This window comes from Accipiter gentilis, chromosome 18, assembly GCF_929443795.1.
Source record: "Accipiter gentilis chromosome 18, bAccGen1.1, whole genome shotgun sequence".
In the NCBI taxonomy this organism is placed as follows: domain Eukaryota; kingdom Metazoa; phylum Chordata; class Aves; order Accipitriformes; family Accipitridae; genus Astur; species Astur gentilis.
The window spans coordinates 2,573,190-2,587,906 of record NC_064897.1 but is presented as its reverse complement, the minus strand read 5'-3'; the positions used below and the strand labels follow the sequence as shown (position 1 = coordinate 2,587,906).

The 14,717-nt window shown below is 42.4% G+C and overlaps 1 protein-coding gene across 2 annotated transcripts in view; it reads left to right on the top strand.

Moving 5' to 3' along the window:
- Positions 1–6,350, top strand: part of KIAA0930 (KIAA0930 ortholog) — a 70,814-nt gene extending 64,464 nt beyond the window's left edge. For both annotated transcript variants that reach the window (XM_049822590.1, XM_049822589.1), the window contains exons 9-10: positions 2,623–2,778; positions 5,976–6,350. In XM_049822590.1, the coding sequence (XP_049678547.1) occupies positions 2,623–2,778; positions 5,976–6,016 (197 nt within the window). In that variant the 3' untranslated portion in view covers positions 6,017–6,350. The remainder of the gene's footprint in view (positions 1–2,622; positions 2,779–5,975) is intronic.
- The last annotated feature ends 8,367 nt before the right edge of the window (positions 6,351–14,717 follow it).

Genomic DNA, 14,717 nt, shown 5'->3' with positions numbered 1-14,717 from the left:
ACAATTCCTGCATATATTTAAAACTTACCTCCCCCTTTTATATAGACCTATTTGAGAGAAACTTGAGCAGGAAAGATCCTCCCCCATACCCAGATACCACTCTCTCAGGTGACACTCGTCCAGATATCACAGTATAGTGGTGTAGAGCATGCTCTCATGGACAAGTTCTCCAAATTCCCTGATTTGATCCAGAGATGGTTAAAGTTGGTGAAAAGGCATTTACTTCAACTTGCTTTGGATCAGTTCTGAACTCTTTAAGAAGAAAACCTATTGAATTTGTTTATATAGTGCTTTAACACCTTGTGGAACTCTTCCTTTTAATTCTAGTTACTCAGTGGGAAACAACCAACAAGATAAAAAATAGACTCTGATTCAGGATATAATGTATAAATCCGATCATATTGCAGTTTTGTTAGGTGGGAAACTCGCAAATGTTGAAGTCCAAACTGCTTTTCAAATGTTTAAAAACAATTCAGTAGAAAAGCCAAAAAAATCTGTCTGTTGGCATGCTAACAGAGAAACACAAAGGTAATTTCCAGATCACAAGTTCTGTTTGTAGTAGCAGAGGTATTACCTGTCAGCAGTACTGGACCAGCTTAGCTAATAAAGAATTGCACATTAAAAAGAAGCTTAAATGATAACGTTTAATTCAAATTCTGTGCAACTTAAACTGGTTATAGCTAATTCAGGGTTCTGTCAATAGAAACCTTTCCTCATCTCTTTTTCCTTAATTTGCCTGGCCAAAATGTCAATTGAGACGTGTTTTTAGCATGCTTTACTAAGCAAAGGGTAGGGCTTGGGTCAGTTACTACGGTGTGGGGAGAAGGGCAGCTTTCCCAGCTGGAGTCCTGCTTTTGCTACCTCTCTCCTGGAGGTTGCATAGCATGGAATGGAGCTCAAGGCCCTCGTGGGTGGTGGTAGTGTCTGCTCAGGATTGTTTTGCAGGGTTTGATCCTAGCGTACTTAATGATAATGATGAACATTCCTATTATTTTCATTTTCTTTTCCTTTGAATATATTTACAGAAGTAAACAAATTCCAGGTTTTCTAGGTATTTTATATCACGCATATAAAATACCAAGAAGTGTGGTTTCGCTTTAGTTATAAATGTTTTGACCTTATTGTTCCTGGTCCTAAAAATAAACAGGAATATTTTAACAGCTTATGCTAGGAAGTCTAATTTATTCAGAGATGAGATTTCTACAAGGAGAAGTAACTAAATGAGATTTCTTTACAAATTTCAGAACCCTGCGTGTCCTACCAGTGTTTGCTCAGGAGCTGTGGTGGTGACATTCTTGTTTCAGAGTGGGAAAGCTGACTTCAGTTCACCCAGCGATGGGGTTTTGTAGAAGCAGAGATGTTCTGGGGCATCTTGGCCTCATGGGTGGAGGATAACTTGCTTGTCTAAAGATCAGCCAGTGTCCTTGGTCTGGGCAGTGCTGCCGCAGATGCAGACAGACTGCTTGTGGCCCACGAGGGCTCACTTCACTTGCTTTTGCTGTGTGCAAGCATGACACAGCAGAAGAATTGTACTTATTCCAGCTACTGGAGTCAAACCCTTCTGACCTGTTCACCACAGTGCTCTTGGCATAACGTTAATGCGTGGGGAGAGGGAATAGGCTGCTTAGCTATACACATTTATAGGGAAGGAAGGAAAACAAGATACAAATTTTTTATTTTTTTTTTCTCCCATATTGTTATGTGTCTTACTAGAGCAGCTGCCACTATGTATTTTTCTTTTGCTAGGACTCTTTGTTTGGATCAGGACCCACTTTTAAACAAATGGGTCCCAGAGCTTGAATCCCTCTGGTCCAGAATTATTATGTTCACTTCAACATCTGCTTTTAGCACTGGGGGACAGGGCTGAGTTTTACAGGGGAATGGAGGGAAAGTTTAGAAACACTCAAAAACTACAGCGTATGCATTCCTGGCTGTGGGAGACATCTGCAGCTATAAAAAAACTTCTCTAGCTTACAGTGGACTCAGTATCCTTTTGTTTTAAAAGTTATTTGTGGACCTCTAAACTAATTATGAGAAGAATGGCACTGCTGAAGGGTCCCACGTTTTGCTTGGGAAATGCATGGAGACGTGCGGTAAACTGGCTTATTAATGCTGACTCTACCCCTGTCTGGTAGATGTCAATTTTCTTCATAAGAAACAATTTTTCTTCTGTTACACTTGTGAATTTCTGTATGAGTAACTACTTAATTTTAGGGATATTCTATTATTTTGTATGTGAGGGAAGACTGGGTTGGGATTCTGCTTGTGCACTGTGGTGGCAAAGGCTTCATTCCCTCTCCTGGCTGCTCTGTTAGCAGGTGATTGTCTACTACTTCTGCCAGCTGTTGGTATTATTCATTATCTTCACTGTAAGTGGTGAATTCTGGGCTAGGCAAGATCTGACTGATTTAAAAAATATAAAAATATGTCGTGGTTTAACCCCAGCCATCAACTAAGCACCATGCAGCCGCTCACTCATTCTAATTAATAATAGTGTCCTGCATATGACTTATCTCTAGACAACGTATAGTAGGCTTTCCTTTTTTTTTTGACTTTCAGAAGTCTTCCAATAAAATGCAGAAAGTACAATCACTTTAAGCTTGCTATCTTCTACCTTTACAGATCTGCACAATGCGACAAATCTGAGGTCGCGGTCTTTGTCTGGAACAGGACGGTCTCTGGTGGGCTCGTGGCTGAAGCTGAACAGAACAGATGAAAACTTTCTACTCTATGCACACTTAACTTACATCACTTTGCCATTGCATCGAATTTTAACAGGTGAATTTTAACACGTATTCTGCATAAACAGAGAGTCCTTTGATTCCAAGACAGCCTTCTGCGTTGTGGGATTTTGCTGTTAAGATAGAGGAACAAGTATTTCTCTGTAAGGGAAATACTATAGCAGCAAATCTGTGCGAACAAGTGGAATGGGGTCAACCTGTTCTCTAGCTTTGGGTGGGTTTTGCTTGGGGACAATTCAAACAAGTTCGTAGATTGTTGTAACAAAGTTCCAGAGGAGCAGTAGTTGTTTTAATACTGGAATTGAAACTTCATCCAGCTCATTAGTGCAAGGCAACTCATTGTGAGCCCATCCGCTGACAGCAATAGTTGTAGCAGAGACCTGTGACTGAGAGAGTTGCAGAAAGGCAGCTCTGGAATTTGGAGCGACCTCCTTTGCCTATTTTGACTCTTAGATTTAGCTTTCGTGGAAGTTGATTGGACTGATCAAAGTGCCCACACTAATGCCTATAAATCTGTCAGGTGTCCAATGTCTTCGGCTAGCCATAATGATGTTTGTGTGTTCTACCATGAATAATCAGTCCCCTGTGTTGTTGATCTAAGTATGCCAATTACTACACTGATGACGGCCAACTTTGTTCAGCTGGGCTAGGATAGCACAGTAAGTTGGGGTTTACAGTCTGCAGGCAGTACTGGAGTTTTGATTTTCATCCAGATAACTCTTGTCTGCCTACAAATACAGGTGGACTAGAGAAAACAACTGCTCTGTTTGAACTGTACCCATCAGCAAGCCTGCTAGCCTTTCAGGGATACAGCTTGCAGTGTGAGGGTGCTCATGGGACTCTTGAGATTCAAGTCTAAAAACTGAGAAAGCAGCAGTGGTTAAGGACTCTCTCCTCTGTCCGAATGCAGCGGCTGTTTCTTTCATACAGACATTACAATCCATTCTCTTCATTCTTCCGAAGTGAAGCCCTGAAATACCTTCTCATTGACCATTGTGGGCAGAAGGAAAGTTTGATCCAGCTGTACAGCAGTATCTTAGGCAGAACTATTGCTCAACCCCAAAATCTAGACCAGAATGAAGTTACGATCTCAGAGCAACGTAAAGTCCTGTCTCTAACCTTGGAAGAGCCTTGTAACTGTTACTTCCTCTAAGAACTTAATCTTTTTCCTTCTCTTCCCATCCAGCAGATGGGATGATTTCTGAATAGGTTTGTCTGGACTGTGGGCTTTTGATCAGTGCCTGCTTTTTGTTGTCTGGGTCTAAAAAGGGAACACACCTGAAAACAAAACTGATCTATTACACAGTGGTTATTTCCAGACTGTTCCTGAAAGGTAGCTAAAAGGAAAGGAGTTAGGAAATCTGTTGCTAAAGAGGTTAATCTGCTGCTAAAAGAGATGAGAAGATAGTAAGGGTATTAATGTCATTGGTTGCATTATGCTAGTGTAATAGTAATAGCTGCAGTCTTGTCCTCGTTTGCAGGCTGAGATGTCAGAGCCTCTTGCCAAAGCAGACTGGCTCTTACTCTACACAGAAGGAAATTGTAGCTGATAAGGTAGAAGTGGAAATTATACTTAGCAAAGAGGTGTTTCTACATTTGCCCTTTCGCTGTACGTAGGGATTTATTTTGATTTAGAATTACAGATTCCAGTAAAAATTGATCCTCTGTAATTAAGGGCTAATTGTGAACGCTGTTTCAGCAATATACATTATTATTCCTTATGATAATTGTGTTGATAATCTTACAGCTAGTTAGCTGGAGTTACCGAGTTCGCTCACTCACTCGCTCACCACAGGTATTTTGGAGTTCACAGAAGATGTATTGTTCCTGCTGGCATTTAATACTTGCTCAAGTGGGTGGCATAAATGCCTCCATGCTCAAATATTTGCTTTGAGCTTGAACATCCTTTCTGAGACGTAATTTGTTTAACATAAGGTTGCAGGAGTTGGTATATGTATTGAGATGCATGGAAATAGGACACAAAATGTCTGGGCTGTTAGGCAGAATTTTAATCTGCAGTTTTTCCTCTACCCGCGTTTGCTTTAGCTTGACACGTCGGGTGGAGCCCGTTACCAGGGCCTTTTTGTAATTAATGCATTGCGCCAGTGGCAGCTTTCCAGCAAGCGGGAGCATTACACGTGGGGCAGGGTGAAGTGGGAAAGACACTCATCTCCCTTGAGTAGTTTAGGAAGCCTCTACTAAGAAATTAAAATCCCAGTCATAGTGATCAAAGTACATCTTTAAAAGGTCTGGAGTTTATACACATTGGTAAGACTTCCTTTGCTCGAAGCCTTCTCTCCATGCTAGGTAATCCCAGTTCTCTCGGCCTCTCCTCGTATGTCAGAGGCTCCAATCCCTTAATCATCTTTGTGGCCCTTCACTGGACCCACTCCACTGTGTTTCATCCTTTACAAGCGTGGCTAGAGCCCTCTGGGGCTGTGGATCAATTTTTATTCACGTCATCCTCTTTGTGCAGCTGTGTGTGATCAGCCTCTTAATTAAGCGTGTGCTCCCATTTCCCATGTTCTTTATTCTCTGTGTAGCCTTGAAAAGGACATAGTAGCCCAGTTTCCAGATATTTCTGTGTACTGCCCTGCCAGCGTGCTGGTTTTACTGTCCACATTTGGAAAGATGCCCATGATTATGACAGATGTTTTACAGGTTCATATTCTGTCATATTTGGACAATATGGAGCTGAGGAGCCAACAAAAGGACTGGGGTTTGTGGCAGCTTTTTGAGTGCAGAAATGTAGGCTTTGGGCTGGAGAACGGATGAAACAGCTGAATTATTTGTACCCGTGTGTTCAGAGCCAAAAGTCTCCTTAAGGGTCTTGGTGACGGTGCATTTCTCCCTTCAAGAAAGGGAGAACCCTTGGCATCTCCTGTAACGGCACTTCCATTTGTTTCTCTGGAAGATTATGCCACTCCGTGTCTGACACGTGTTGCTTCATCCCGCTATAAATGATCCTTAGTAGATCAGCTGTCATCTCCACGTGATGGGATATATTTGTGGCTTACCATCTCTCAACCAGGGTGCAGCTGGGGAGGAATTAAATTGGACTTCAACAGGCGAAGTCGCATACTCGTTGTGTTTTAAATGCCTTTAGCGGCGTAACGCGCGGACTCTGCTGCAGTCCGCAATCGCATCTCCAGGTCTTCATGCTTTCTGGTACTGTGGCTACTCTGGGGAGCCTCCTAAGCTTGTTGTGTCTCTTTGTTTCTCTCCCTTGCCCAGATATCCTGGAAGTGCGGCAGAAACCAATTCTGATGACATAGCAGAGAGCGGGCACTGCCTTGGAGCCTTGTTGCCAAGTGCCTAACCACAGCGGTTTTCTGTGCTAACACTACCATCTAGTGTCAGGAACATAAACCTCCGCAGGAAAAAGGGAAGTCCAAGAATACCAGCCGATCAAAAGTGCCTCTTTCTTCCTTCCTCTGCTGTCATACACCGTATGCCCACTTGCAGTACATCGCTTGAGTGTTTCTGACTGGAAGAGGACTTTCAGCAAGATAAAACGACAAGGGGCTGTGTTTAAAACGAGTCAACTCTTTACGGACAGTTTGTTACTGTGTTTACTTTATAACTAAGAAACCAACAATATGTACAGAATGTGTTAAACTTTATATTCTTTGAGAGAAACAACCTGAGAATTTCGTAATGATGTACTAATGAACGTCGTTCCATAGACTCTTGCCCATACGCTGTGTCGGTTTGGCTTAATGTGTGTGTGAGTGTGTGTGCGGGGCGGGGGGCGGGGGGGTTGAAGGGACGAGAGAATCATTTCCTACTGAGGGAGGAAAAGGAAAAAGATGCTACAAAGATATGTCGCCATTTTGGTATGTGCAGCAGGTCAGGTCAGAACTTGAGAGGCTGAAGGTGTTCCCATTTGTTCGTGTGTCACTGTTAGGGCGGGTGAACTCTGCTGACAGATTTCCGTATCTACCAAAGAACAGCAACATTTTCATCCTTAAGAACTGGCTAAGAAAATGAGCCAGTGACAAGAAGGCTAAAATGTGCTGCTATAGTAAAGCCGAGGTTCATATCCAGTACTAATGCTGCTTATCTGTTAGCTGAGTCGATAGAAGTTTGAGTCTCAAGTGGAAAAATGGGAGGCCATATTCGGACTCAAAAACCTAAAAACCTTACCGATAACCAACACCCTCCTGCACGCGCTGGACTTCAGAGTACGTAGAGTCGTACTTGCGGTAGCGTTTGTAGCCAAGGAGGGCATGAGAGCTGATTCATGGTTGGGCAGCTTGCCCGGATTCTTCATCTCCTGGTGGTGTTTCGCTGTACTGTTACATGCCGAAGCACGGGGAGTTTTCTTGAAAGACAAAAGATTGAAATGTAATTCTGCTCTGAAAAGTGACTAAAAATTGCGTAGTGGGAGGTCTGAAATGGTGTGTCAGGAGCTCTCAGGAAAAAAGCCTTATGTTTACAGGTAAAATGCAGCTTTCTCTAAATAGCAAAACTCCGCTGTCCTTGACATTTGAAAGTTAAATGATGGAATACTGAGACTACTGCAGCCCGGTTCACTGTTTTGATATGGGAGCCAGCAATACTTCCATTTATTTACGACTGCATGACTGGCACAGCAATGGGGGGGTAGCGTGTCGCTTAGAGCACGCGAGACTCCACTGCACGCACAGAGGCAGAGCGAAGATGCCATTTTTGTCACTTTTCAGACTCTGAGCACCTAAACTTAATGCTGTTGCCACGGTTACCAAATGGCTTGTGCTCTGAGCCTGGACCTTTGTCCCCCTCGTAGCCAGCCTTTCCCAAAGTGCTTTGTTGTTGTTGTTCTTTCAATAGCATCTGATGACTTCACCTCTCAACTAGGACTTTCTGCTTTTTTTTCCTCAGGCCAGGTTCCATGGGAATAGCTCCACTTCAGCATAAAGATAGACTAACTTTATCGTTCAGCCCAACACGGTGAATCCAGCATGGTAAGGAGGTCTTTTTTCATTTGAGGCCAGGCCTGGAAGCAATCACCTTAGCGCAGAGTGATGGCATTTCTAATGCGGGCAGCACGAGCGCATGGCCGAGGACGGCTGACCGGTTTTTAATTCGCTTCAGATGCGTTGCAAGAGCATTAAAAAAAAAGGTTCGCTTCATCGTTACCAGCACAGCCGCTTTTCACGTTGCAGCCGTTGAGCTTTGCTCCGTGGGTGTGTGTACGTGAGGGCGTTCGCACGGACTGACCTGCGGCGTGTAACGCGGGTGCGTGGGCTCTCGTCCTGAGCCAGGGGAGAGGTGGAGTTCCTAAATCAGCCACTGAAGTGCCCTCTCAAGCAACTTGCGAGGCAGCCTCGGTGCTTACCCGAGATGCCTAGGTAGCGTGCTTAATGTCAGTCAGTACAAATATTCCCCCTATGCCCATGCCGAGAATTAAACCAGTCTTCAGCTGGGAGACCAGTCCTACTCTGAAGCCTTCAAGATGCTCCTTATTCTGTGCTTTCATACTGCGAAGCTGGGCAAACCAGTGCTCAGTTTTCCTTTAAATATTCATTGGGGAGGGAAGGGGGAGAGAGGGTTAGTATTTGTACTACTAGTGACAATTGGGATCTTTCAGTCAAACAGCCAGGGGAATAACACGCGAGAAAAGGAAATATATCCAGATTGGAACTTGAGTGATAGGTGCCGGAATACTTCTCAGTCAACAGTAATTTGTAATGCTTTCTTGCTATCGTGTATTACATCTAGGTAGCTTAATTTCATGTGATCTGGAAGACTGAGCAAGTCTTGCTGCGTAAGATTTCAGAGCAAATGAAGAATGATTCTAAACTAGTACATTAGTATGAAGGCAACGTTACAGAAAGTACAGTTCAGATCCCACATCTGTTATGCAGGAGGTATCCTCTGCTTTGTTACATGTACGTGGGTGGATTTTGATGTCTAGTTTTTGAAGGGCTGCAATATAAATGTCCTAAAAAAAAGTCAATTTATTTCTTGTCTCTTGCTAGTGGGTATGCTATAGGTACATTGAAGACTCACCTTTTTTTATTAGAGAAGGGCTACAGGTATGCCCAGATGGACATCCAGTGAAAAAAAAAAAGGTCAAAAAGTCTACTGAATGTCAATAGTGCTTTTCAGAAACAAGTAGATGTGCCAGATTCTCAGTTATTCCTTCTCTAAACAGCTGACTTAGGCTTCTTGTGTACAGCCCCTGCTTTCCACTCTCTGTTATCAAGTGGAGGAAAACAAATTCAACATTATGTTCTGCTTTTAAACAAACCCTGAAAATTATAATTTATTGTCCTTGTATAGACAGATTGACAGGGAAGATGATTGGAGTTTTGCTTGGGTCAAGATGGCACAGCTGGCCCTTAGCATGCTATTTCACTATACCAAAAAAGAAAAGGGAATGTTAATAGGAACCTCTCACCCGTTTAATTTGGAGGGGTTTTTAATTCTGTAGCTCCTAAGCGGTAAACCATTCTGAGCCCCTGTTGGCCATTGTAAATAATTGCTGAGGAATGAACTGGCGTGTTCTGCATGCCATAAAGGCTGTACGGCTGTCGATGTCTTAACCGTTGGAGAACAGTGGTTTTCATTAGTTATGTTGACGCTTGAGAATGCAGCACGCACCTAACAAATTCGGGAAGCTTTGCAGAACAGCTTTATTTACAGAATGCCACCATACCTCATTACTCAGTTAATTTCTTTGATCCTTCTGCCCATTCACTCCGTGTGGAGATTGAGGGTTACTACTTGAGCTCTCCATAGATGATGTATATTGCTAGATGTCAAATGCGAGGATGTAAATCTTCTCACCCTTAACGGGTTTTTCACTGCTCTCAATTTAGCAAGTAAAGAGCCTTTGTTTTTTAAAGAAAACTCTTAAATCAATTATTTTATATTAGCAGATTATTGCTCTGCCTTAGAGACCACCATGTTTGTGAAATTGTGTTCTCGTATTGCCAGCCAGCCCAGGGTGGGTTCCAAGTCTCCTTTTAAAAGAAGCCGCCGTTTTTAGAAACGCCACAAATCTTTCAGCTGTCTTGGCTAATCCAGTTCGTGTGGGTTCATGTTCCTTCTCTCTATTCTCCTGGTCTTTATTGTTTACAAGGCTCGAGCATGTTGGGCTCTGGATCACTGTTACTCATTTTTCCATTTCTGGGCACGCTGTGCTTTCCAGAAAAGACAATTGAATGCACAGGTACTTTTCACAGTAAAATGGTTTTCCCAAAGTGTGTCTTACACCAAGTTTTAATTTAGATAGTTAAGTCCTTGGCCCTGCAGACAGGTTTCTTCCAGCAGACCCTTGCACAGAATCCCATCTGGTCACTGAAGTTCTATATGGATGTGGAGTCCACGTAAATAGTCTACACTTTTAGACTATTGACCTGCTTCTTGCCAATCATTAATTTTTCCCTTTCCAGATGATTGCTTGTCCTGTATTTTGTAGTCTGAAGTTTCCCCTTATTAAAGATAGTATAAGATAAAATCTTCAGAAGTGCCTAAGCCAGTGGGGTTTAAGAACAAATTTTTATTTAGGAAATGAATAAAGTAGTCTTAAATTCTATCTGTGTTGTGTGTAGCAGCGTCAGGAAATGACAAGTTTATAGTTCTTGGAAGAACTGGCCGTCTCTTACAGGCTCACCCTTTGTGTTTGAAAGACTCTTATGGTCTCCAAAGGTCATGGCTGAAAGCTCTGGAAAATTGATTTCTTGTGATCACAGCAGTCGGATATCTGCGAATGCCTTATCTTGTTTTGTGAGGTATGGCTGAAAGTGTGTGGTGCTGGTGTGTAGAAATTCTGTGTCAAAAATAGGTGCGGTAGAATCCAGGTAAAGGCATTGTGAAATAAGTAGCTTTTACACCAAACCTTAACAAAAGAGTACTTTACACCAGAATGTAGCTGTTTGGATGCTTGGTCAAGATAATACAAGGCTGCAAGCACGTTACAATGTTGAACGTTCTCTGTGTAAATATATAAATATTCTCAGCCTAATTTATCAGACTAACACGTGTTGCATGGTTTGGGTTTTTTTTGCCTCATTGATCATCAGTGTTGATTAAAAGGTGATAGGTTGAAAATCATGCTGGCACTGTCCTGAGCCCTTTGAACAAAAAGCAAGGAGAACCTTTGTGCACCAAAAATGGAGTTGACTTTGCATATGGCAGCAGCGAAGAAAGTGTTGGACCCTGCAGCCAATAAACAGACCTCTTAAACGACCGTGAATTCTGTTAATAGTGTTTTCTCTCTACTGTGCCTAGTGGTGTTTGAGTTCGAATGTATTCCTTACTGGTGGCAAGCATAAATGGTGGAGTAATGCTCTGTGGCACTCAATGTTGTACGCGTTGCCAAATAGACACTCGTGAGGCAAAGCGTCCTCTTAAACTCTTCGTTCTTATTCCACTGTGAGTGAAGCCCAACTTCTGACTCTGCTTGCTGAATCTTGCCGTGATCAGCCTCTGACAACTTGACATTGTGTAAGGGGGAAGAAGGTAAAAGTCAATGTACTCCTGAACTTGTTAAAAAAAAAAAAAAAAAAGCTTTTTGTTTTTTCCTTTAGATGGTAGCATTAAAAAAAACAAACCCCCAACAGCCTTTCTAAACTGATCCGTGTTTTGTTTTAAACTTAATTATGTAGTCATTAACATTTAGGTTTGTGCAGTGTGTGACACTGAGAGACTGATGGCTGTAATGATTTCTTCCTGATAATTCAGGAAGAACTTCAATATGGGTTTGTGCAACGTTGTAAAAATGAGATTGCCCTTTAGGTCTAAACTGCTTACTCTGCCTTAAATTGTGTGTACTGATATTGAATCTCTTTTGGTTTAAAGACCTGCAAGGCACTGCATCCTCCCTCTCCACTAACCTTTCACAGTAGGCTTCTTCAGGGGATTTTTCTATCTAAATTAGTTAAAATGAAACACTCTTAAAACAAATGTTACCAACTATAGATACCAGTTGACGTGCTGATGATTCCATTTCAAAGAATCCCAGACCAGGACTGGTTTACTAACCCAGGTGTGGTGTAACAACATCTATGCTAAGCATGATCATTTGGAGATGTGTGGTATGTTAGGCAAAATTAAAACCTAGAGCTTAGGAAGGAGAGCAGAGTGTTGTAGTTCTTTATATGGATATTTGAGCAGATTGTTGGCAGTGGTGTTCTAGGTGTGCACGTGCAACTGGACAGGCATCTTCACTGGTTGGGAAATACTAAAGTATGGCTTAGAAACAGTGTGATTTTCCTTGAATGCTTTAAATTGAAAGCTTTTGAAAGCAGCCGTGGTGGAGAAAGCATTATTTAAAACAGTACAAAAGGCAAAGAGCAGCAGAAGCTTACAAATAATGGTAATAAACCTCACCTGTTTAGTTAGTCTTTCAAGAGTTAGTGACAGGAGAAGGTGTGCTTGGTTTGGTTTTGGTTTTTAATCCAAATTCTGGGGGGGATAGAAGTCTGGCACATACATTTTTTTAAAAGCTTTCACAACTTTAATGAATTAATTTCTTTCATATGCTAGAAGAAAAATATTGTTTTAACAGTGTGGCAGTGTATCTCGTTCAATAGGGTGCCTGTCCTCAGCTGGAGAGATGCTCCCAAGAGATACCGTAACGTTGCTTGGCACACAAGCTTATCATCAAGGTCTGATTTTACAAAGTAAAATCACACTTTGGAGATTGGAGAAAAAAAATATGCATCTTTGCTAGCAAGTAGTTACTTGTGTACTCCTGTCAGAAATGTCATTCCTGAAACTTGTAATTAAAAGTTCTATGAAAGCAAAGGAGTAAAATGCAGGAAGACTGTGGGTCTGATTTTCCATTAACAGTGTAGGTGAGAATCTGGGAGGAGCAAATGCTACTCAGTAAAGAAAAGATATTAAAATACGTCAAGGAAAATACGAGTTAATTCAAGTTTTGTCCCCAGCTTGGTTCCTCACAAGGCTAAGGATGGGATCTGGTGATCTCATAATGGGAAATAAGTCATTTATGGTTTGTTAAGCCAGAACACTCTTCCCCAAGTCAAGCTAGTTGGCTTTTTCCCGTAGGGTTAATGTTGGCTGAGATGGTGGTATGAAAACCAAGGCAGATGATCCATGTGCTTGTTCGGACAAGATGGAAATGCTTGTGGGCACAAATGGGATTTAGTTATGCGTGAGGAGTGTGGACTTCTTCCCTCTACTGCACTTCCACTGCAGAAGATAAAATTGGCCAGCCACATAGCTGTCACTGCACCTGCGTGCGATGAATACCCTGTGGCACCTACCCAAAAAGAACGATCTTTTGGCAGAACATCCTTGTGGGAGCGTGGGATGAATGTGAGGGGTGGGAGGGGGCGAGGAGGCATCTTTTAAGGGAAGCAGACTGGGGTGGCTGCTGCCTGCGGAGGTGTGAGCATGCTGCTGAAGGTGCTGCTGCTGTTACACGGATGGACTTTAGACAGTAACGTAAATTTGTGAGTAAGTAGGCAAGTAGTTAACTTGCATGGTCCTGAATTCACTTCAGAGAAATTGGTTAAGGGAAGATGGGGATAAACAGTTTTAAAACCCTATTGAAATGAATGGAGCTGGCTGATAATTGTCAAAAGACCAAGTCACCCCGCACAGACCAGTGGCAGACCACCTACATTTAAAAAAAGCTTTGTCTCAAAGTGTTAGTTCCAGCTGCTTTAGTGTTTTCCCTGTAATCTCTTTAGGCCAACGTTCAGTTGATTCTGGTGATTCATAACTTAGTGTTTCACCATATGTGATTACTCAACCCATGCTCTTCCGCCTCCCATCTCGCCCCGAGACAAAAGGCTGTTCGTGGTTCTGCTTTTCCTGATGGAGCAATATTGCTGGGGAAATCCAGCAAGAGCAGTTCACTAGTCTACGGACTCTTCAAAGTGTCAGACTCAACCTTTAATTCAGATGCAACCAGTGTCTTCATCAAAAACCTATGTCACTTAGAGAATGCCTTAAGCCTGCACCAAGTCTAGAGGCATTCCTTTGCTCCCGAAAGTCAAGGGTGTTGGCAGAACCCACTCTTCTGTCCCTGCTCATCACTGCAAGTGTCAGACTAGGTTTTGCTTTGAAAATGAGAGCGATAGATGTAGAGTTATTCTTCAGGCTTCCTTCACAGCAACAATTCTGAATTATGTGCCTCCCGGTAAGTACCTCCACAGTTGACCTGCCCAGCGATCGTTCACAGTAGTCATTTCTGACTTCATTGTAAAGGTAGGGAAACACTTCTTCCGTAAACTGCCAAAGTAATTAAATTTGGTATATGATCTACCACTTTCTCTTCAGTGTTAGGAATTTGCGTTTTACAATGGAGAAACCATCTGCAAGTTTTCCCTGGAGCTGCAGTCAACGGCATTACCGTTTGCGGGTAAGAAGAATGCCCCGAGCACCCACCAGCTCCGGTAGGGCTCCAAATCTAGCATTGACCAAGAGACAAAAAATTTTGTACTGTATTATGTCATCCATGATATAAGGTAGTAAGCTACAGTCAGAGACTTTTTACTTAGTGGTACTGCCTGAGCAGGGAAATTCTATTTATATCTTTGAAGCCTCTGCAGACTTCCAGAGATGATCCATTTCTACGCTACCTCTTGGTAAAGGTTATGATGATCCTAATGGTAATGCCCACTAAACTGATGATTAGGAATATTTATTGTACTACTTATTCGGGATGCTCAGATGCAAATAAAAATTTCTAAAGGAGTATGATGCCTTAGGAAAATGAGCAGCATACTACCGTAACAGAAACTTAGATACATATATCGATGACTACTTCAAACAATGTAAATTCTTTTTCTACCTCTTGACTCCTCTTGTGCAGCCTTTGGTTTTTGTGTGCTGCTCCACCTGTACATCATGCAGGTCGGTCGGTGACGGGTGCTCACACGGTCACATACTGTAACTTGTGCAGTAGTGCAGAGGTTTGTAATCCAGCTGTCACCTACAGAATATCCAAAGACGTTTGTTGCTCTTTAGTTGTCTTACCTGTCTTATGACCTTTCTACAAAGCAAACATTTTAC